Below are 21,433 nucleotides of genomic sequence, written 5' to 3' on the forward strand. Positions count from 1 at the left end.
CCCACTTGTAATTAAGCAGAATAACATTCCAAGTTCATTTTGATTAAAAACTATGAAAACATGGAAGCTATAGTTTCCATATCATCAACTCTATCAAGAAGAGAATCAAGGTCATATTAAGACATTAATATAGCTTAATCACACCCAATTTACTTTCTAGATTAACTAAGTAATATTAAAAGGTGATAATTTTCTTTGAAACTTCTAAGTACAACCTGCACATACATGATTTTGAGAATATATGTTAACTTCGACATACAACTATATTCTAATATAATTATTTAAACATAAAGAAACGGATCCTTACAAGACCAAAATAACCCACAGGCCATGAGGTTGGTTTTTACTTTTTCCTTTTTTTGTTTAAACAAATGTGCACCACAATGGTTCAACAAATAAGGCAAATGCCGTGAATATGAAAGCTGCAATTTGCAATACATCACATCTAGAACCCAGGGGAGGTGAACAGACAGAGGTGATAGTCATTCTAATTAAACAGTCAGATGACATCATGACAAGCTGGTTTGCAGCATCAAAACTGTCCATTTAAGTTTCCTTTTTCTTAATGATCAGAGGTCCCACGTTGTCTCCAGTCTCTTCATTGTGTTTTGTGTGAGATCCATCACAGAATGGAAACTAGGAAAAGAGAGAATGTCAATGTCTAATCATAAAATCAATATTAGCTTGGTAGAGTGGGGGTGATGCTTAATTTACAAATTTAACACACAGGATAACTCTTAATAAAAAGATCTTCCTAGACCACATTATACAGGTGCTCTTAAAGAGCATATGTAAAGTATATACACTAAGTATATCCACTAACTTGTGGATAATACACAGATCATTAATTGCATTTTCATTTGTGATATTTGATTGTGGATACTGAATATCTTTTCCATGTTTATATGCTAGTTCCAGTTACATTTCTCTTCTAGTGAACCATGTGCATTTAGAGCCTAAGTTCATTTGTTTAAAATCAATTTGTATATTATTCTTTTCTTGATTACCTTTGTAGCAATTTTTCCCAAGCCTTTTAATTTTGCTTATTTTTTCATATTAACTTCTCCACTTTCATACAAACATGTCAGTGCTTCCCTGTTTAACATTCTTCATGGAGACATCTTTCTCCTAGAAATGTGGTAAATTTTCATTACTTTTCATGATTTCATTTAATATAATTGACATTTTGGGGTCCGGTGGTAGAAAATGTGACAGAAGTAAATTTCTCACAGTGCTTGTCAAAGTGTGCTCCAAAGTTGTTAAATCCTAAAATATGTGATTTGATTTCGCTGTGTTTTAAGAACATATAATTCTTTTGATTTGTAGCATACATTATTATTTAAAAGAAGTTCTGCTATTAAAAAATACTCAAAATTTCCCAAGCTGACTAAACCACAAACACTTTTAACTTTGAAATCTAGTATTCGTGTTCTATACAGCAGACTTTATTTATAACCATGTTTAAAATATGCTTTAGATTAGGGCTAGGTTTCCTTATTCTTGTTAGACCTTTCCTATTTATTCTCTACCTACCTTTATTAAGCTTTATTCAAATAGATAAACTTGAGAATTTTTTTTCCCATGTACTATTAAATTCTTTTGGAATTCTCATTTTCAGGTAGGTCTCATACATACTCTGATACCATTATTTCTGCCTTATATATTTTATAGTTAGCATAATTAAGTATATTTTCATAGCTAACTACTTATGCTATATATTATCAATGGTTTTTGCAAGTATATCCTTCCTACTGTTAAATGATAAACATACGAATTCAACAATGTTTTAGGTGTCTCCTCAGGACTTTACATTTAGAAGATCCAATTATCAGTAACTATTTTGTTTTTTTTTCCTTCTGTATTTATGTATTTTATTTCTATTTCACATCAAAGGATGACAGCTAGCATCTTTGTTTCATTCTTGATGTCTGAAACGTACCTACACTCTAGAATTTAGAGTTTCATTGTTTGGTATAAGGTACATTACTGCACTGAAGAGGCCTATTTACAAAAGTAAAGTAACAGGAATCTTAGCCTTAGGATTAAAATTGCCTCATTACTCACAGTGAAGGCAGTATGATTTTAGATACCTGAAAATAGACAATCTTAAACTTTGACATTAGAAGTGTCTATTCTAATATTAAAAAAAATATTTGGTTGATGTTAAAGAAATTCAATTTTAATTTTACTATTTGTATATTATTCCAAGATACAGTAAATTAGTTAAAAATTACAGAAAAAGTCAAGGTACCAGCATGTTTAATGTTTCCAAGTAAATAATCTATTTTGGGGTAGATGGCAATATTAATGCAATATATACAAATAAAGCTTCCATTCTTTCTTTTCTTTCTTTCTTTCTTTCTTTCTTTCTTTTTTTTTTTTTTTTTGGTCAATAAGATATGGTACAAAGTAAATTCATGTTTAAAACAGTCCTTGAAAAAAAATAAAAAATAAAAAAATAAAACAAGTCCTTGCAACAAAAACATAAAAACATCAACCTAAGCTTTCATTTTTTCTTGGCATGGATGAAGAAAGTGGCCATAACAATCCATAAAAATCAAACTAAAATGTACCCCATAGCAAATAACAGCATTTCAAGGTGACATATGATTAATATATAAACAGACTATTTTACAGTGAGAATACAAGTTTAGATTGTAAAAGACCTCACTTTTTATAAAAGGCACATATAAAACATGTTACTATACAGTTTTACATATTTAGGTTCTAAATTAAATTTCTGAAAAATGAAGTATTTACAAATTAAAAAGCTTCAAATAACTTACTGAAATAGCATGTTTAATCTCATTTTGAAAATACTAGAAAAATAATACAGTTTTAAAAATCATTTCTCTCTAAATACAGAATCAAAAACAGGAAAGACATCTATAGAGAAATATACAAAAAACATCTTATAAAAGATTGAGAAAGCCATACATCTAAAATGAGAATATACTTTTAAAAAATTTTTATTTATTTATTCATTAGAGACACAGAGAGAGAGAGAGGCAGAGACACAGGAAGAAGGAGAAGCAGGCTCTATGCAGGGAACCTGATGTGGGACTCCATCTCAGGACTCCAGGATCATGCCCTGAGCCTAAGGCAGGCGCTAAACCGCTGACCCACCCAGCGATCCCCGAGAATATACTTTTTATATGATAAACTAGTCTGCCTAAAACCAAAATTTGCCTGTTTCCTGTTTTAAAAGAAAAAATAAGTATTTCTTTAAAAAGCAGTGAATAGTAGATATTGGCCATTTGTTTAATAAAGGTTCATGCTTTTATAATAAAGCTTTTAGGACTTTAAAACATAAATTAAGATTAAAAATCAAAAATCATTTTATTCAGAGACACAGATATCTTTTAATAGTACTTTATTAATCCCAGGAATCACTGATTTAAATCAAATTCCTCTCCCAAACTTCATGTGAAGATTAAGTATTCTCATTATATTTATTCAATAGAGAGTTTCTCACTTTAAGTTAATGAAAAACCAAAACTTTTCTTTTTCAGCCAGGACCAAAATGAGTTATTTCAAGACTGGATTAGCAAATTCTTGAGAATATACTGTACATATTACTGGGATACATTTATTAAAATTAACTCATGATTCTCAAATAAGTGAATGCCAATTAGTTGGCACTAAAATTCAAATGGTAAATTACATAACAATATTTATGTTTTTCAGGAAGTGTCTTGTTCTATTTAACTTTTCTATGCAAAAGAAAGAAAATATGTGTATACTTTTAATCGTAACCTAGTAGTTTTAATAATGCAACAAAAACATTACATGTCAAAAACACGAATTATTCTCTTTCATTTAAAATTTTGAAATTTGTTAAACTGTCAAGCAAAGAGCTAAAATTACAAAAAAATGCAAAGGGTATATTTAATTCACGTGGTATCAATACTTAAAAAGTAAAACCTAAAGAATCAAAACACTGATGGAAAAAAGTTTAGCTCATTAAGTGGTTCTAAAATCTGTTCTAGGGGCTCCTGGGTGGCTCGGTGGTTGAGCGCCTGCCTTTGGACCAGGACATGATCCTGGAGTCCTGGGATTGAGTCCCGGGATGGAGTCCCACATCAGGCTCCCTGCATGGAGCTTGCTTCTGCCTCTGCCTATGCCTCTGCCTTCTCTCTCTCTGTGTCTCTCATGAATAAATAAATAAAATCTTTAAAATATCTGTTCTTACATGCCAGTGTTTGTTATTAATGAATCCTGGAAAAAAGCTTGAAAATTAAATTGGCTGAATTTCCTAAATGTCCAGAAAATATCTTATGTTGGCTAACTAAATTAGAAAACTAAAAGTCCCATATTTTTATATGGTTTAGAGAAGGGGCTATAATAAATGATTAGGATTTTAAAAAAACCCTAGAGATTCTTGCTTTTCATTTGGAAAGCTAGTTAACATCATCGATCTTCATAAAATACACAAGATTTGTTTCTTTTTAATGGTCCCAATCTCAGGTTGTGATGTTTCTGTTTTCTGGGTATTTGAAGATAAAAATAAGTATTCCTGCTTATCTCTACTATCTGCAACAAATTAAAAAAAAACATTTACCTTCCTTCTCCAAACTTTGTATTCTTAATGAGTATGGTTTCTATTTCCCAAGGAAGTTGCCTGGTGCTATTTTGACTCACTACCATAAACTGCTCTAAGAAATAGTCTTTTTCTTTGGTTGAGGAAGAAAAGCAGTAAGATTTGACACTACCTGAGAGGACATGACATTTTATTCCATTCTTAGGTACTTGCTTTAGTAAAATGTAAGATAGTAGTAAAACATATTAAGAGAAATTAAGATTTTACAAGACTGTCCTTATGTAGATTGGACAAGCTATGTAACCAACACTCTGAATTTTATTTCTATGAAGAAATGTACTCCACGCATCCACCTCCAAACCATTAATAGGATGGAGACTTCTGTTAACACATATACAACCCCCAGAACAAAAACAAGCACACCACTAACAAAACAAAACAAACAAGAGACAATTCAAATCCTAAAGTTGTAAATGAAACAAAATGATTCTACATAGTCTGTTCAGCTGCATTTCATTTCGACTTCAGTTGAGCTCCTGACAGTAACTGGCACACCCTTCCTCTGTTCTTATTTCTTAGCATGCATCCTTCTACTGTCCTTGTTCAAACTCTCTCCTGCCTCCTAATGGCCAACAGACAACTCAGCCCAACTCAGGCTGGGAATCTAGCAAGACTATGTTGCATACTTTTCCCTCTGACATCAAAGTTCTATTTTCTTATTTCGAAAATAAGGCTCTCTCTTCCTTCCTAAGTTTCACATTTGTGCTCTTACTCTCATTTCCTTCCACCTCTTTCAAGACATCACAGTCTCAAATAGTATCTTTCCCTGCAGTCACTTCTCTATTGCCTCTTTTCTTTCTCCTGTCACATATGGATAGCCCTCTTGTGAAATACTGTGAAATAGGCCAGTTTCTGAAACAGCAGAGGGCATAAGGGGGGGAGAGGGGAGAGGGGAGGACAAATGAGGTAAATTTTTTTTAAAGATTTTATTTATTCATGAGAGACACAGATAGGAGAGAGAAAGAGAGAGACAGAGACAGGTAGAGGGAGAAGTAGGCTCCATGCAGGGAGCCTGACGTGGGACTCGAATCCGGGTCTCTAAGATCACACCCTGGGCGGAAGGTGGCGCTAAACTGCTGAGCCACCCGGGCTGCCCCCAAATCTTAAGGTAAATCTTAAAATGTAATTTCTGCACACTGTTAAGAAATGATTCATTAGGCCTGGAAAAACCACTCAAAAATGTTAGACCCACATAATGGGCTACTAGTGATTGTACCCTTAGAATGAATTAGAACTGAATTAAAATTTCTATCACATGTACTTTTTCAAGATAAGTAGAAAGGTGTTTTCATTTTGTCATATTAGAAACACAACTGGTTTGTCTGAGAAAAAAATTACTGAATATGAACTCAATAGAGACATCTAATCAAAGGCATTAATTGCGAATCTTCTGTGATCTTGCATGTAAGTGTGTGAGCTGGCACCACTGTGATAACCTTAGGTATCTCAGAAATGTGGGGTTTCCAAAAATATCTGAAGAATAAAAACATCCATTAGTATGAATAATATTCAAAGTGAACTCTTAACTGATTCATGTGGGAATAAAAAGTTCCTAAGATTCAGTGAAAATTCAAAACCGACAAATCCTGGATGCAAAGAGGATCACTAACAGCATAAAAGATGAGCTTAAAATAAGAGAGAAAATGGGAAATAAAAAGACTGGTCTGGCATTCCTTTCCTCGAAATCTACCTAGGGGAAATGACCATCTCTAGTTTACCCATCTGGAAACTCTAAACTGTATGATGAAAAAGTAATCCCAGAATGTTTTGTTGAATTATAAAGTCTAATAAACATTTAAATCACTAGTTGGTGTGCGCTTGTGATTCTTCCTGAAATACTTAAGATCTTAGTCCTCATAATTTCCTATTTGCTTTATTGACCTCTCCTTTACCCTCTGGAAGAACCCAACCAAAACAAACACCCTTTATTTGACCCCAAATCTATGCTTTAAAGTTCACTCAAACAGTCATCTTATTACTTTCCCTTTCCATTCACTGCCATGTTTACTAAAATTTTGACATATACTCAAACTTCTAGCATTTCTTTATTAATAATTCATACTTTAACCCACTTAGACATAGCTTCTATTCTAATTATTCTGTTGAAATGACACTAAAAGGTCAATGGCCTAAATGTGTAATCCAACGTTTTATATAATATTCACTTAGGTGTCTCTGCACAAGCCAATGTTCACAGCCAAATCTTTGAAACTTTCTCATTTCCACTGTAAAACTGTGATATTCTTGGTTTTCTTTTGACTCTGGCTCAATTCATCTCCTTTTTGACTCATTCCTCTTTCCAAAATGTAAATAATTCACTAAGATTTCATACTTAGCCCTTGATTTTTATCTGCATCAAGAATCTGTTGCATTCTTATGTTTGACTCATCAGTTTTGCTGATCTCTATCTTCAACCCTGATGTCTCAGCCTTAGACTCACATTTCAGATTATCTGCTGGACATTTCCATTCAAACATCACCTCAAAATTCCTTTGGAATTGAATTCCTGGTCACTGTCCTAGAAAGTCAGCTTTTCTTCTTGCAGTCCTATTTCTGTTAACAGTACCATCTTTCTAATAACACGTTTAGATACTGTAACGAGTTTCAGTTTTTCTCCGCCAATCTCCCTCATAAATCAGTCAGTACATTTGGCTTATCCTTCCCTCAAAATGTTTCTTGTATCTGTTCATTTTTATCCATCCCTAGAGCTATCACTCTGGGGTAAGCATCATAACTTTGTCTAAAAACCCAACAAGAAGCTCCCCAATGTCTGGAGGCACAAACCCCACACACAGATACCCAAGATGCTCCTTAATTTGAACTTATACCTCAGGGGATGGAAGAGCAATGACCAGACTAGATTCTTCACTGATCCCAACCTTACTCACAAGGGTCCTTTCCTACAGATTTTGAGAAAGAGTTCCCCAAACTTGCTAGTTTATTCAAATACCAACAAATTTTCCAGGGGCAATTTAACTCCCATGTATATCCGTATGCCTTCCCAGAAAATTCTAGCCCACACTGTAAGCTTTTTCTTTTATTTTAAGCACCTGTACTGAGTCTACTGTACAGATCTATGATACCTGCTATTTTACTATTTAACTTTTCTCATGCATATATAGTAGACATTATATGATCATTGACTAAAGAACTACCAAAATGACTTAAACATTCTTGAATCTCTAAAGGTATTGTTTTGTATATTTTGATGAGCAACAGGAGGTGACACCTATTACGGGCATAAATTTTAAAAAGCAAACCAGGTCTAGTCTACAGAATATTACTGAAGAGTATTTTCTAGTGCCTCTACTAGTACTTACAAATAATCCCACATACCAAATGAACAGTGTTCTTTTTAAGTTACAACTTGTAATGGGGCTGTTAATTTTGGTTTACATTCTATATGTTCATCAAGCAGCTTCAGATATAATCACATTATCTAAACACTAGATCACTGGATTATACAATATCGTTATATTGGGGAAGGGAGTTAGAATACATTTTCCAGGGGCACCTGGGTGGCTCACTGATTGAGCATCTCTGCCTTTGGCTCAGGTCATGATCCTGAGGTCCTGGGATCTAGTCCCACATCAGGCTATCCATGGGGAGCCTGCCTCTCCCTCTGGCTATGTCTCTGCCTCTCTGTGTCTCTCATGAGTAAATAAAATCTTAAAAAAAAAAAAAAAAAAGAATATACTTTCCAGTACCTAGTATGTAACTTCTTCCTGATTTGTGATAATGGCTTTCCACTGTGGGAAGAGGTGGTTCCTGACATGTGCTTTCAGAAACATAACTTTTATTGTCCTTTTTTAAATGTGTTATAGTGTTATCTTTGGTGAAATCCATTTTATTTAAATGCTAATAGTGGCAGTACATACAGTATATTGACCATGTATCTCACAATATATGAGAAATTCTGAAATCATTCAATGTATGAAGCTTTTCGAGATGACCTTAGGAAAGCATTATACCATCTTTAGGTCACTAGCTGTCATCACTGTCTAAAAGTTGCCTAAAAGCTGGAGGTATCACAGATGACAGCTCCAAAAAGAACTTGATGAAATGTTATCACAAAAGCACATTTTAAAAACCCTGTTATGTATTTAACTATAGGAGCTATAGCTTAAAGAAAGCTTAGATACGGGGTCAATATATCAAGGGTAGTTTTCCAAATTTCTCTTGAATTTTCTAAAACTTGTCCTAGAATCCAGGAGCTTGAAAGCTCACGAAAAGAATTTCCCTTCTGTTTCTCTTCATATTTTAGGCTGCATACACTCTTTCCCGGGATACTGGAAGCAACGATCCGTTTGGAGAGAAAATCCTAAGAATAAATAAGGGATTTTTTTCCCTTCTTGGCCAAAAACACAGTTATGTTCACCTAAACTCAATAAGGGAATAATGGAATTTTACTGCACAGTAGTTAATACATTTTAGGAACGATATTCCTGAAGAGTCCATGTAAAACAGAGAAGAACAGGATGCGTTAAAGAAAAGGGGCACCTGGCTGGCTCAGTCAGTGCAGCGTGCAACTCTTAACCTCAGGTTGTGAGATTAAGATGGGCACAGAGACTAATTTAAAAAAAAAAAGAAAGAAAGAAAGAAAAAGAAAAGAAAGAAAAGGAGGGAAGGGGGAGAAGGAGGAGGAAGAGGAGGAGGTATCCTAATAATATCTGGTGATACATGTTTGATAGAATAGTTTAAAAAGAAATATTAAATTAAAGATGGAACTAACATAAAAGACTTGTTTTCCTCACCTTTTTGGACCTCCAACAACGACAGTACACAGCTTTATCTCCCAAATCCTCCATGTCATAAGCATGTACTATCTTGGGGTTGTCTTTCTGGATGTGAAGGTTTACCATAGATTTGTTGCGATGATCTTTAACATAAAACCTTCTGTAAGCTAGATAACCAATTGCAGCTGTCCCAGCAGCAATAGTAACTGCTGCGATCCATTCGACTACAGCAGGAAAGAAAAACAGGAATAATTATCCAAACCAAAATATACACTAATAATGTGTATTTTTACTAACATGAATGTTCAGGAAATCCAGTTTTTGAGTTAAGCATTCTAACAGTCAAAGGTTTTTACTGTTAACAAAATAATCACAACACGATGGTATTAACAATTTCTTGTTAAGACTTTCCCCAGCCTTTACTGAGGCAATTGTGTATTTTCTATTGAATGACGATGGCTCAGTTAAGATAGAGAGGGAAACAAAATTATTTTATAGATGGAAAAGGAAAAACAATGCTTAATAATTTTTAAAGTGTTCACAAATAGATTTAAAGTAACATGTAAGCTTGCAGATACCTATTGCTTAAAAAAAAAAAAACCTTGATACATAAAAAATTCAGATTACAAAGACTCCCCCACCCAAATAATCAGGAGGTGATTATGTTGGCAGACTTATCAGAGTTCATTTAAATAGAAGGTCCTTTAGTGATTTTAAAATGCATAATCACAAATAGAATTGGTATCCGAAGAAAAAACAAAAAAAGGACAAATATTACTTTTAATATTAAACATTCTTTAATATGACTTTTAATATTAAACATTCAAAGAAATATATCCAGCAGGATTCTAGGCTTCAAAGTCATTCAAAAGTTTTTTGTTTTTTAGATTTCAAAGTGCTTTCTCATTGGAATAAAAATTAGAATGCATTAATTTATTTCATAGAAAATATTAATATAATTACAGTTATATTCTTACTTAATAAATTCTAAATTTCCAATATCCACCAGTGGATGATGATTTGAATTCCCTACAAACTTCATTTTAAATTTCATGACCTTTTTCTACTCAATTATTTACTTGACTAACAGGCCATCTATTTATTTTTTCCACGTTGCTTTTCAAGGAGCCCTTAGAAACCCAAGCACTTAACTACCCCAGTTCCACAGAATGTTGGAGAGAAGAAAGTTCTGCATAGTCTGGTTAGCCTCAGCCTCAGAAGAGAGTTGTCTATTCCCAGCATGGAGTGAACTGCAGGAAGAAGTTGAACAAGGGTCAGGATAAACACACTGGACTGCTTCCCAGCACTTCCTGAGTCAGATCTTCATAGTGTTTGAAATAAGTTCCCAGACTATCAAATAAAGCCCTAGAGAGATAAGTACAAAAAACACATTCCAAGGACAAATAAAAACATATAATGAATAATTAACTGTACAGCTTATTTGCACTATTGAGTCAAATTTCTTATTGCACTAATGTGATTAATCACCCTTCCTAATAATGTCCTACATTAAATTGGAACTCATTTTTTAAAAAATTATTTTATTTTTGAAGATTTTATTTATTTATTCATGAGAGACACAGAGAGAGAGAGGGAGAGAGAAAGAGAAAGAGGCAGAGACACAGGCAGAGGGAGAAGCAGGCTCCATGTAGGGTGCCTGATGTGGGACTCGATCCCAGGTCTCCAAAATCACACCCTGGGCTGAAGGCGGCGCTAAACCGCTGAGCCACCCAGGCCTGCCCTGGAGCTCATTTTTACAAAACTGTAATGGGAAGAAGCAACCATTCTTACAGTTCTTTTTATCTTGGATCTTCTCTTTTAATTTATTTAGTTTTTATTAAACATTTCTAATTAGCACTTTCCTTGGATTCTATTTTCAATCACAGTATTTTTCTCTACAAGATAATTTATTTTCCTTCCCACATTTCCATTCCTCCTTGCTAAAATACTCTAAAATAAACATTATGTCCTTCACAGGTGCTGCATGACTGAGAAAACAAGTTAATAAGTTATTTGACAGCTTCAAACCTTTGGACTCATTGAAGAATGTTTTTAACTACATTTTGTGTATATTTGTCTTGAATTTTAGTGCTGTTTCATGATATTACACTGTAGCAATTCCAAGCAGGGCTGAAACTTTGCTCTGATTTCTAACTTGGTTCATGATATTTCTTTTTGATGTATTATTTATCATGGAACTCCCTTGAGAAAGTACTCTCTACATCAGAAGGTATAGCAATCTGTTTCTAAGCTAATGGAAATCCACTCTGAATAGCTAATGTACCTGTTACAAAATGGGCTAAAATATTGTTTTGCATAGTATACATTCAGTTATATTTGCTAAATATTATCTGTAGCATAAATTCAAAAGGAGGAAATATCCCAAAGGAGTAAAATAACACAATTCCCTAAATACTGTTAATTTTAGTTACACCCTACTTTTTAGGTGAATTGTGAAGTAATCTCTTAACAGATTTGCTTTAATAGTGCCTACATATTACAAAAAGGCCTGAAATCCAAAGAGCTAACATTGGTTAAGATTAATTTGTCTCACAACATAAAAAGGGAATCTTTTAGGAATTTCTACCTAAAACTCATGATAGGCCAAATGAATCTTTCTTAGCCATCAAAACAGTCTTCTATTCTCTTTTCTCATATTAGTCACTGAATCCGTATGGTGACTCTTTTTTTAAACCTTTACCTCCCTAGAATTTTTGACAGTGGAATAAATGGCAGAATAAGTAACACAGAAAAGAAGAAATAGCAAATGAAAGAAAAGGAAATTGACTCTAGATATTACTGAATAGCAGCAGCTCCATGGAGAATCAAAACACAAACTGTAACCCTACCCCCTAACAAGGGTCACTTATGACCCTATATAAATGTCATAATACCATATGTGTGCTAGAAAAATGGATTTGCATTTGCTCCAATGGATTGTTTAGAATCAAAGAGCTAGGCAAATTCTTAAGAATTTCCATTATCCCCCCCTTCCCAAAACCTAATTCTCTAATCTCACTAGAGACAAATGTAAAAGTTCCCAGAATAAGAAATATGTTGCTGTTTTATCATTTCATTATTATAGGCTGAATCAGTTTTTTCTGGCAAAAAGCTGTGGATGCCACTGGCAACTCTAGGGAAAAGAAGGAAAAGGAAACTATGTAGAGACAGGCAAGAATGATGATGGATTTAAAAGTTAACAATTAGAGAAAGAATTGAAAACCCAAGAAAATAAATAAAAACAATAAAACCCAAGTGACATTTAGTTCTTGATAGTGGATATATTCTATTAAGAATAAACACAATCTCAGAGGCAAAAAAAGACTTAACCAAAAACCAATTTTTAAAGACATTGCAATTAGCACCTTTCAGACACTTTCTGAACTGGGGTCTAGAAAAATCCTGAGCACTACTTCTACCTCTTCTGGTTTTACCCTCACTTCCCTTCTCCGTAGACATCTCTCGAGGCAAAGTACTCCTAGTTAGATCAAACCCCACCCTGCCCAATCTTGCTTAACAGTGCTTTCTATCTATACAATGAATAAACTAATATGAAAAACAAAATGCAGAAAATACATTTCTAAATAATTCTTCTCATTTTCACTCCTTCCTTGATCTACTCTTGTATAATACTGGTTTGTATAACATATTACTGTTTTTTCTCAGAATTTTTCAGAGATTGAAAACAATCTCTTGTTTGTAACCCATTCTTCAGCTTTTCTCTACCGTGGAAATTATTTTGCTTTAATTTAGACCAAGATCTCACCCTGTTTCTGTTCCTTTAGCCCCTTTTCTGTTCAAAATGGTCCTCTCCTGCCCAGTGTCAACTGTCACAGAATCAGAAGGTTCTTTCCTTTTCAGGAGAGGGGGAGGGGAGCTATGTGTAAATCTTTCTCATCCTTAGGTCTCTCCCATAGATTGACAGGCTGTGCCTGGTAATTATTTTTTTTCTTAAGGCCTCGCATACAGGTGGTGTTCAAGGTTAGCTGAGTAAAAAAAAATAACAGATTACTAATTCAAATTTGTAACTACCTCTGTCCGTTTTACCATCACATTGCTCTTATAACATATGACTTATCTTTGGCCTCATCTTAACCTACTGTATCACATGTGAGACTTAAAACATTTCTTCAGATTAAAAATAAAACTTTATTATGGAACATTTTAGACATATACAGGGATTATTATAATGAACTCCCATTTTACCCTCACTGAGCTCCAACAAGGATCAACTCACTGCCAATCCTGTTTCATCTATGGTCCCTAATGTCATTTAATATTTATTTATCATTTATAACCTGAAAGAGCAGATTCAATGAGTTTGAGAGGTTGGTACCTCTAAAAGGAGCAAGACATATAGTAAACTTCTTAAAAGTCATATACTGTGCATGAGTCACTAGAGACAGAGGATTCCATAGTAGTGAAAGATGCTTGAAGTTAGAAACTATATTAAACTAGTATCAGATATTAAATAAAAAATATGTTGGGCATAAGTACATTGATTATTCCTCAATAAGGGAAAAGTGAAGTTGGTATCGCCTATCCAAAGGGTATCAAGAACCATCTCACTGAATAAGATTTCTAGATTTCAATTCCAATCACTTATCCCCAATGCCTCTCCCAAGTTCCTGTCCTGGCCTAATCCCCATTAATTTTACTTATAACCTACAACCCATTATTTTTTCTTCTGAATATAAATAAGAATTCTGCATAGATACACACTCTTTTATTTTTCATTTAACATATCCTTACAAAGTGCATACCACTGGCCAATACTATTTTAAGCCCTTAAGAATTATTAATTTATTTAGTTGAGAAGAGACATCTTCTTAATTTATCTTCCCCAAATTCAAAGATCAAAAATTTAGATTTTTTTAGTGTGGCTTAAAAATCGAGAACAATTTGAGATCTAACCATTACAAGGTGGATTACCAATACATTATCTGTCCCTACTTTGCCACACTACTGTATTTGAGGAAGAAGGTAAGAAGGTGCTGGATAAAGAGATTTACAAAGGTTTCAGTAACAACCTTTACACTTTTAGGTGAAATAAAAAGTATTTACTTCTCATAACAAAGTTGAGTACTTCAAGTTTAAGCTGAGAACCCTCTTCTCTGGCAACTTCCTACCCCTTAGAAAACAGCAAGCTAGTGGGAAAGTCACCTTTGGATTCCCCTATGGTTAGATTAAAAACAAAACAAAACAAAACAAAAACACCACAAACTCCTCTTTATTGCAAGAAAGATTAGTCAGCAGGTAGTGTTAAGAAGTCGTAGGGTTCACCTACCTCACATTTCACAATATGACTCCACATTTAAAAACATTTGTTGGAGTTTTTCAGCCCATATCATGTTAAGTGCTAATTTTCTTCCTACAAAATTACTAGTGGCTCAAGTCACAGGAGTATCTTATTTTACACAACAGTCTTATTCCTGAGAAAACACAGGTTTGGGTTTTTAAACAAAACAAAATTGCTCTCTATTTTAACTGCACCAAGGTACCTCTATTTAAAGGACTCTCAAGATGAGCATCCTTTGAAATAAGTTTTGCAAATAATCACCTCCTATATACTTCATTAGTAACTTAAAAATGTCATGGGTTATCATCCTAACTCTGCCAGGTAACTTTTGGCAACAGACGCGGATTTCTCTAATTTAAAAAATGGATTACAAAATTGGGTCTCATGTTAACAAGGGGTCTTTACAGAACCTGGCACTCCAGATGCTCAATATTTACCAAAAGAATCAACAGGGCTCTTTATAATCAACTTCTGGACAATCTCTTCACATTCTTAACTGCTGTTACAGGTAATCAAATCATGAAGTGTGGGGTTTACTAGGGCAGAAAGATCACATGTATCACGCAGCTGGTGCACAATATTATATTAACAGTTATACCACTACCAAGAATTGTTATAAAGTGAGGCTCTACATTAATCGATTTCTAGAAAGTCTCTTAATTTTAATTGGACCTGTTTCCAAACGCTAGACTAGCGCAAAGGAAGTGAAGCTAAGAAAGCTCAGAGCTCAAAGCTCCGTTTTCAATCCTCTCTCCTGGACTACTGCCATAGAGTGCCAGATGCCAGAGGGATTTAAAAAACAAAACAAAACAAAACAAAACAAAACAACAACAACAAAAAAACAATACTGGGAAAACCGAAGACCTCGGATTAGGTTTTTTCCCCTAAAAAAAAAGTGCAAAACTAAAATGCGATTAGTCACGCATTGCTCCAGGGTTGCAAGAAATTGATGGTCTGATTCCACGGTGATTTAAACTTGAGGAGAGGGCGCAGTGAAAAACAAAAACAAAAAACCTTTCCTCTTTTCCAAGCTCTGTGATCTAAAAACACAGAGGTGTCTCAAAGGAGAACGAGAAAAAAAGCTAGCGGCGGGACCATTAGATTTTAAGATACGGCTAGTTACGGAAACGTCGTCCAGACTTGGGTAGATGTCTCCATGGCCCCCATGCCACTTGTGCCTGGAGAGATCACCAATCCATGCCGACATCGCTCCCGTTCCCCGTTCGGCCCAGAGAGCCTGCAGGCCCGCCTTGCGCTTGCCCTTCTACATCTCAAGGTTACAGGACTGGCGGGCTCGCAGGGCAACGGTAACTAATATCCCAGAGAGGAACCTGAGGAAGCTGCAACCGGTGCGCAGGCCTCCAGCCTCACCCGCTCCCAGGCCCCACTTCACCTCGTACGCTGGAAGTCAGACTCATGGCGCCGTCGCTTGCAAGGTGTGTGTGCACAGGACACTGAAGCACAAACAGATTCTCGCGGAGGGCCGGAGTCAAGGTGCGAGAAACGTCCTACGCGCACCGACTCCAGGCCGCTACGGCGCAGGCGCCGCGGCTGGCCGTAAGCACGTGTGTATTGCACCCCAGCTGATGCTGAGCATGCGCGGAGCTGCGTCCCAGGCTTAAAGAAGTCTTGAGACTGGATTTTGACAGCCGCAGAAGTGGGGAGGAGGAAGAGGCCCAGAGAGGTAGCAACTGAGTATGCGCAATCGTAAGGGGCGGAGTCTTGGAACCTGGGGCAGCGCTTTGAGAATAGAGATTCTAGGCCAGATTTTAAGTCTCTCCCAGGAGTGCAGGTTTCTAAGGGTAAAAACAGGTGCTGATATAACACTTGACATAATCAGGTATCTAAGATTTTATCCACAGTTTTCTTGCTCAGTTCGGTAGCTGCAAGGCCACGTCCCGTTTTCATATAAAATGCCAGTGGCAGACACACAGGTATCAATTGTGGAGTACTATTATTTCAGAACCTCATGTCGCTCCCGGTATACATCACTCTCCGCTTTTGAGCCAGTTATCTATTGAGGACCATGGAATCTGCGCTAAAGGCTGAACAGGAGAGAAACAAAGCGGCTCTTTTTTTTTCAAATGTACTCAAAAAAGAAACTAAGATTATTTTTTATCTTCTACAGTCGGAAATTGTCGATTACAAAATACTTTATTAAAGCGGTTTGCGGGCCCCAATTTGGGGGGCGGCGTTAGAATTAAAGGGTGTTTTGAAGGTGAGTTTTTTAAGAAGCTGCCTGTTTTTACTTCTCGTTTCTATGCGAGGTGGGAGTTGATTGCAGTTAAAGGATGGGCTCGCAAGCCACGCTTGGCACTACGGCCTTCCAACTCTCAACACGTGACCAATTTTGCTCCTCACAACTGGAAGCCCCTGGAGTCTTTGAGCCGGACCCCAGGAAACGCTGAAACGCCCCCTGAATGAATGAAGCTACAGTAACCCTGCAGGCATTGTAAAGCCAGCTTAGGGGCGGGGGTGAAAAACAGCGCGAGCGCGCGGGCCCCATCCGGTAGCCTTCAGCACCCGCTGGCAGCGCCGAGCTCCCGCCTCGCTGCAGGGGGTCCCGTCGGGCAGCCTCTGGGCATGCTCTGTAGCGGCGGCGGCCGCGGGTCGCGCAGTCGGAAGCTCGCAGCTGCGGCGGCGGTGCAGGCGGCGCTGACGCGCGCGGCAGCTGAGGGGACTGGAGGACGGCGGGAGGGGGCGGGGGCGCAGGAGGTGGGGCCGCCGTCGCCGTCAGGGCCCCAGGGAGCGTGGGGCGCCGCTGCCGCTGCTCCTCGCCCAGGTTCCGTCTCCAAGGCTGCGCCGGGAACAGTGGCCGCAGCGGCAGAGCAGCGGGAGTCGGGAGCCGCGCTCCGCCGTGAGTTGGGCAGGGGAGTGCCCGCGCCTCCGCGGCGTCATGGGCCCCCTTCCCGGGCCTCAGCGGGCACCAGCCGCGGGAACCCCCGGGCCTCCTCGCGGCCGAGCCTGAGCGCCCCCCGGGTTCTTCGGCGCCCCCCTCCCTCCGCCCTATTTTTTTCCTGCTCTAGCTGCGGCCACAGCTTCAGCTCTCCGTTATGGCAACGGAGCCACCATCCCCCCTCCGACTCGAGGCGCCCGGCCCCCCAGAAATACGGACCCCACCGGTGAGCGAAGCCCCCCCAGAGGGCACCTCGAAGCCGGCAGGCGGCAGGCTCTGCTTCCTCAACGGCTGCGTGCCCCTCTCGCATCAGGTGGCCGGGCACATGTACGGGAAGGACAAAGTGGGTAAGTGGGGGTGGCGTGGGGCTCGCCGCTCCCCTTCCGCTTCTGCCAGCCCCCGGCCGGCCGAGGCAGCTTGGCGCTCACGGGCCGGGCTGGACTCCCCTCCAGTCTGTGCACAGCTCCCCAGGCCTCTTCCGCGGTCCCCAGAGCTTCAGGACCCTTGCTGCAGGAGCTCGAAAGAGGGGAGATTTCTAGGGTAGGGGGCGACAGGCCAGCAGCAGAGGTGGCGGAGACAGAAGGGCTTGGTCTCCCTAGGAGGGTGGATGTTGATTGGAGACGGCGTTGTTAGTTGAAAAATAGGAACTTCATTTTTACTGGACGGGGAAGTAAATTTTCCCCTGAGCACAAGGTCTGTTTATTATAGGCGGGTAGCTATTGCACAAGACACGGAATGAAATGCAGATGATGCTAATCTAGTGCTTCTCTTCTGTGTGCAGCTGCATAGCTGGAGGGGAAGAAAAAACATGGTGCTTATTTCATTTATTTATTTATTTATTTACACACTTATTTATTGGGAACGCTTGTCTTGGCTTATCCAGTATCCTTCTCCCTGTCCCCTTGAGAGGTTTTTCTTGGTATCTCTTGGGTATCTCAGCAGGCGTGGTTCCCATAGTGCAGTAACTCCAATTCATGGTAGGAATATACCCTGTTGTTGTACTTGAAAGGTACACGGTTAAAACATTCAGTTATTCTTGATGATCTTTTTAAGACTGCCATTCCAAAGCACAATACCAAACCTATCGCAGGTGATTGTCTTGGTGATATAAAAGTTCTGTTTAGGAACCATAATTCACCTAGCTTACTCACACTGGTTCTCTGGGCCGTGATTACTTGAGGAATCTGATATATGAGTATTTGAGTAGTGTAGATCATAGACTTGGAAACCACTGGATACAGTTTGGTTTATGCTAGTAAAGTGATTCCAGTTTAGGGTAGTGAAATAATACGTTTTTAGATGAGTAACTGAGGCCAAGCCTGGTTAAATGACAAGCCTGAAGTCACACAGCTGCTGTGTGTTAGAATCGGAAAACCAAGTGTCCTGCCTTAGAGCACTTTATTTTTTCACTGTGTATTCTTGCAGATAACTCATCAAACAGGATTTTTCAAAATTGATGAATATTTGTTTGAATGTATGTATGTTATTCCCCAAAGAGCAACTTTTCTTACTGCCTTATCTTTACCTACCTTTCTTTTTCTCTTGGTGAAAGTTAGGTGTTAATGATGATGTCATGCATTGTGCTTTTGTCCCCGCTGAATTGTACGTTCCTTGAAGTTAGAAACCAGATCTTTTTATCCTCAGGCTTGTACAGGGATTGGGGCTTAGTTCAACTGGGAAATGTTGAAAGAGTGAAAATTGACAATTCTTTTAGTATACACGGGCAAGGAAACAAATATAGTTCTGAAGGTGCTTAGGTGAGATGTAAGGAAACAACGTTCTTAAGATGCTTAGCACAGACACATAATTGTGTGTGGCTCTTCCGGTAATGAAAGTTTGAGAGTAATTATGGAATTCCTGTTCATAGATCTATATATTGCATACCTATTGATTTATTTTAATGAATTGTAATGATACTATTCCTTTAGTATTTTAGAAGCCTAAAAAAATTTTCCATAAGGGTCCTTAGAGATCGACTTGTGTGCAAAGGAAGATAGATTAAAAAAATCCCAGCATAAACATGCTCTCAATGGTGATTGTCGTTTAAGAGTGCAACCACTGCTTATCAAAGTATGTACTAGTGAGCCTATTCAGCGTATTCACAAATGTACTCTAAATGTGACTTTAAACATATTGCAAAGAGTGGCTGAGTTAATTTGTCACCCAAATTACCTAATTTACGAAGTAGTTGAGATTCTAAAGAGTCCTTGATTTTACTTATTGCATTCAATTTAAAATAAACTTCAAGAAAATTTGTAAGATACTCTTAACTAGGGATTGTCTTTGTATTACTAATACACAATTTTGCAAACATACAACCTAATAAATATTTTGTTGAATTTAATTCATAGTTATTTATACAACCTAGCATATATTGTTAAGGAAAGGACACCTGAATGATAATCTTACCTGTTTATAAAGTGAATAACAAGATGGTCAGTAATTCAAAGTTCAAGAATTTATTATGTTTCTCTACTGTCATAAATCACTTACAGTTGTAAAGTACATTGTGTAGATTATACTTTGGTTTGGCTGTCAACTGAAATTCTCAGAATAAACTTTCTTAAAGACATTGTGTGTATATTTGTTTTGCTTTTTAAAGTTTTTGTTAACTGTCATTAAGTAAGGATTTTTCAATTTAGGACTCATATCTTACCTGTTTCCAAAAAGAAGTTGTTGGCTTTGTTAAATTAAAAATGAAAACACATGGAACCAGTTGTACAAAGGTACTTGGACATAATAACATCTTGTTATAGTTGAGTAATAAGAATATGTTATAGTTCTGCTATCAGAGTTATATTTTATGTTCTTCACTAAAATATTTCAATCTTATTTCTAAGAATAGTGTTATTTTAAGATTGTAAAAGTAGTACATGATCTTTTAGGAAAAAAATTCAAACACCTACTCTCCGTTTCCCAGAGGTAGTCACTGGTAAACTAATGCTGGTGCATTCTTTCAGGTTTTTGTTTCTGAGCACTTATGTAAACACACGAACAGAACTCTGATTTTTTGTACAACTGGATATATCAACAACTTTTTTTGTTTTCATTCTATACTATGTAGTATATCCATATTTTTGTGTTCATAATACACTTCATTCTTTTAAAAAACTGTTATATTCTGTAGTGTGGATGTATCATAATTTATTCTTCAAATGGTAGGTTTTTATATTTTCACTATTTTTTTGCTATTATAAATACTGTATTAAACATTTTTGTACATTATAGTATACCTTACACATTGTGCAACATTTTCTGTAGGGAGATTTCACAAAAGTGTATTTGCTATCAATTTAAATTCCCAAGCTCACCAAAGTTAGCATGAAATCCTTTTTCTGTTTTAGTATTTAACATGTTTAATTTCTTTCAAAAGTCATTAAAGTTTCAAATAGTTTAAATCTGGTATTTGTTTCCTGATCCAACTAAAGATCTCGAAATGAAGTAGTCTTTGGGTAAAAGAAGGATTTAAACTGGTATTATCTATTTTGCTTTATGGTCTATTTTATTAGATATGTTCTGAAACTAATTGACTTAAAATAATTTCAAGCTTAAAGAAAAGTTACAAGGATAATACAGTGAAGTTAACATTTTGTGGAATTTCTTTATGTATTCTTTATTTGGAGGGAACTATTTGAGAAGAGGTTGCATTTGTTTTGCCCCTTTACAGAGCAATACTTTGGTGTGTACTTCTGTAATCACAGCATATTTATCAAATATGGGAAATTTAACAGTGATACAATGCTTTAATCTATAATCCATATTCTAATTTTGTCAGTTCCAGTAATGTCTTTTATCATATTTTTTTCTCAGTCCAGGATTTAATTCAAGATCATATATTGCATTTAGTTGTCACGTCTCTTAGAATCTTAATTCGTAACAGTTCCTCAGCCTTTATCTTTTAT

General features: G+C 36.8%; 2 protein-coding genes across 3 annotated transcripts in view; one reads left to right on the forward strand and one right to left on the reverse strand.

Moving 5' to 3' along the window:
- Positions 1-317: 317 nt before the first annotated feature.
- Positions 318-16,205, reverse strand: CISD1 (CDGSH iron sulfur domain 1). Its single transcript, XM_055308885.1, has 3 exons — positions 16,029-16,205; positions 9,355-9,560; positions 318-636 (listed from the first exon to the last, which is right to left on the reverse strand). The coding sequence occupies exons 1-3, from the start codon at positions 16,051-16,053 to the stop codon at positions 547-549; spliced, it is 321 nt and encodes a 106-aa protein (XP_055164860.1). The 5' UTR covers positions 16,054-16,205; the 3' UTR covers positions 318-546.
- Positions 16,206-17,332: 1,127 nt separating this feature from the next.
- The window catches only part of IPMK (inositol polyphosphate multikinase), a 60,561-nt gene continuing 56,460 nt past the window's right edge, over positions 17,333-21,433 (forward strand). For both annotated transcript variants that reach the window (XM_055308993.1, XM_055308994.1), the window contains exon 1: positions 17,333-17,878. In XM_055308993.1, coding sequence (XP_055164968.1) covers positions 17,689-17,878 — 190 coding nt within the window. In that variant the 5' untranslated portion in view covers positions 17,333-17,688. The remainder of the gene's footprint in view (positions 17,879-21,433) is intronic.

This window comes from Nyctereutes procyonoides, unplaced genomic scaffold, assembly GCF_905146905.1.
Source record: "Nyctereutes procyonoides isolate TBG_1078 unplaced genomic scaffold, NYPRO_anot_genome, whole genome shotgun sequence".
NCBI lineage: Eukaryota > Metazoa > Chordata > Mammalia > Carnivora > Canidae > Nyctereutes > Nyctereutes procyonoides.

Coding starts and splice junctions, on each gene's coding strand:
- CISD1 (XM_055308885.1), bottom strand. CDS start 16,053: ATGAGTCTGACTTCCAGCGTACGAG. Junction 9,561..16,028: donor TCTGACTTCCAGCGTACGAG/GTGAAGTGGGGC, acceptor TTCCTGCTGTAG/TCGAATGGATCGCAGCAGTT. Junction 637..9,354: donor GTTGTTGGAGGTCCAAAAAG/GTGAGGAAAACA, acceptor CTCTTTTCCTAG/TTTCCATTCTGTGATGGATC.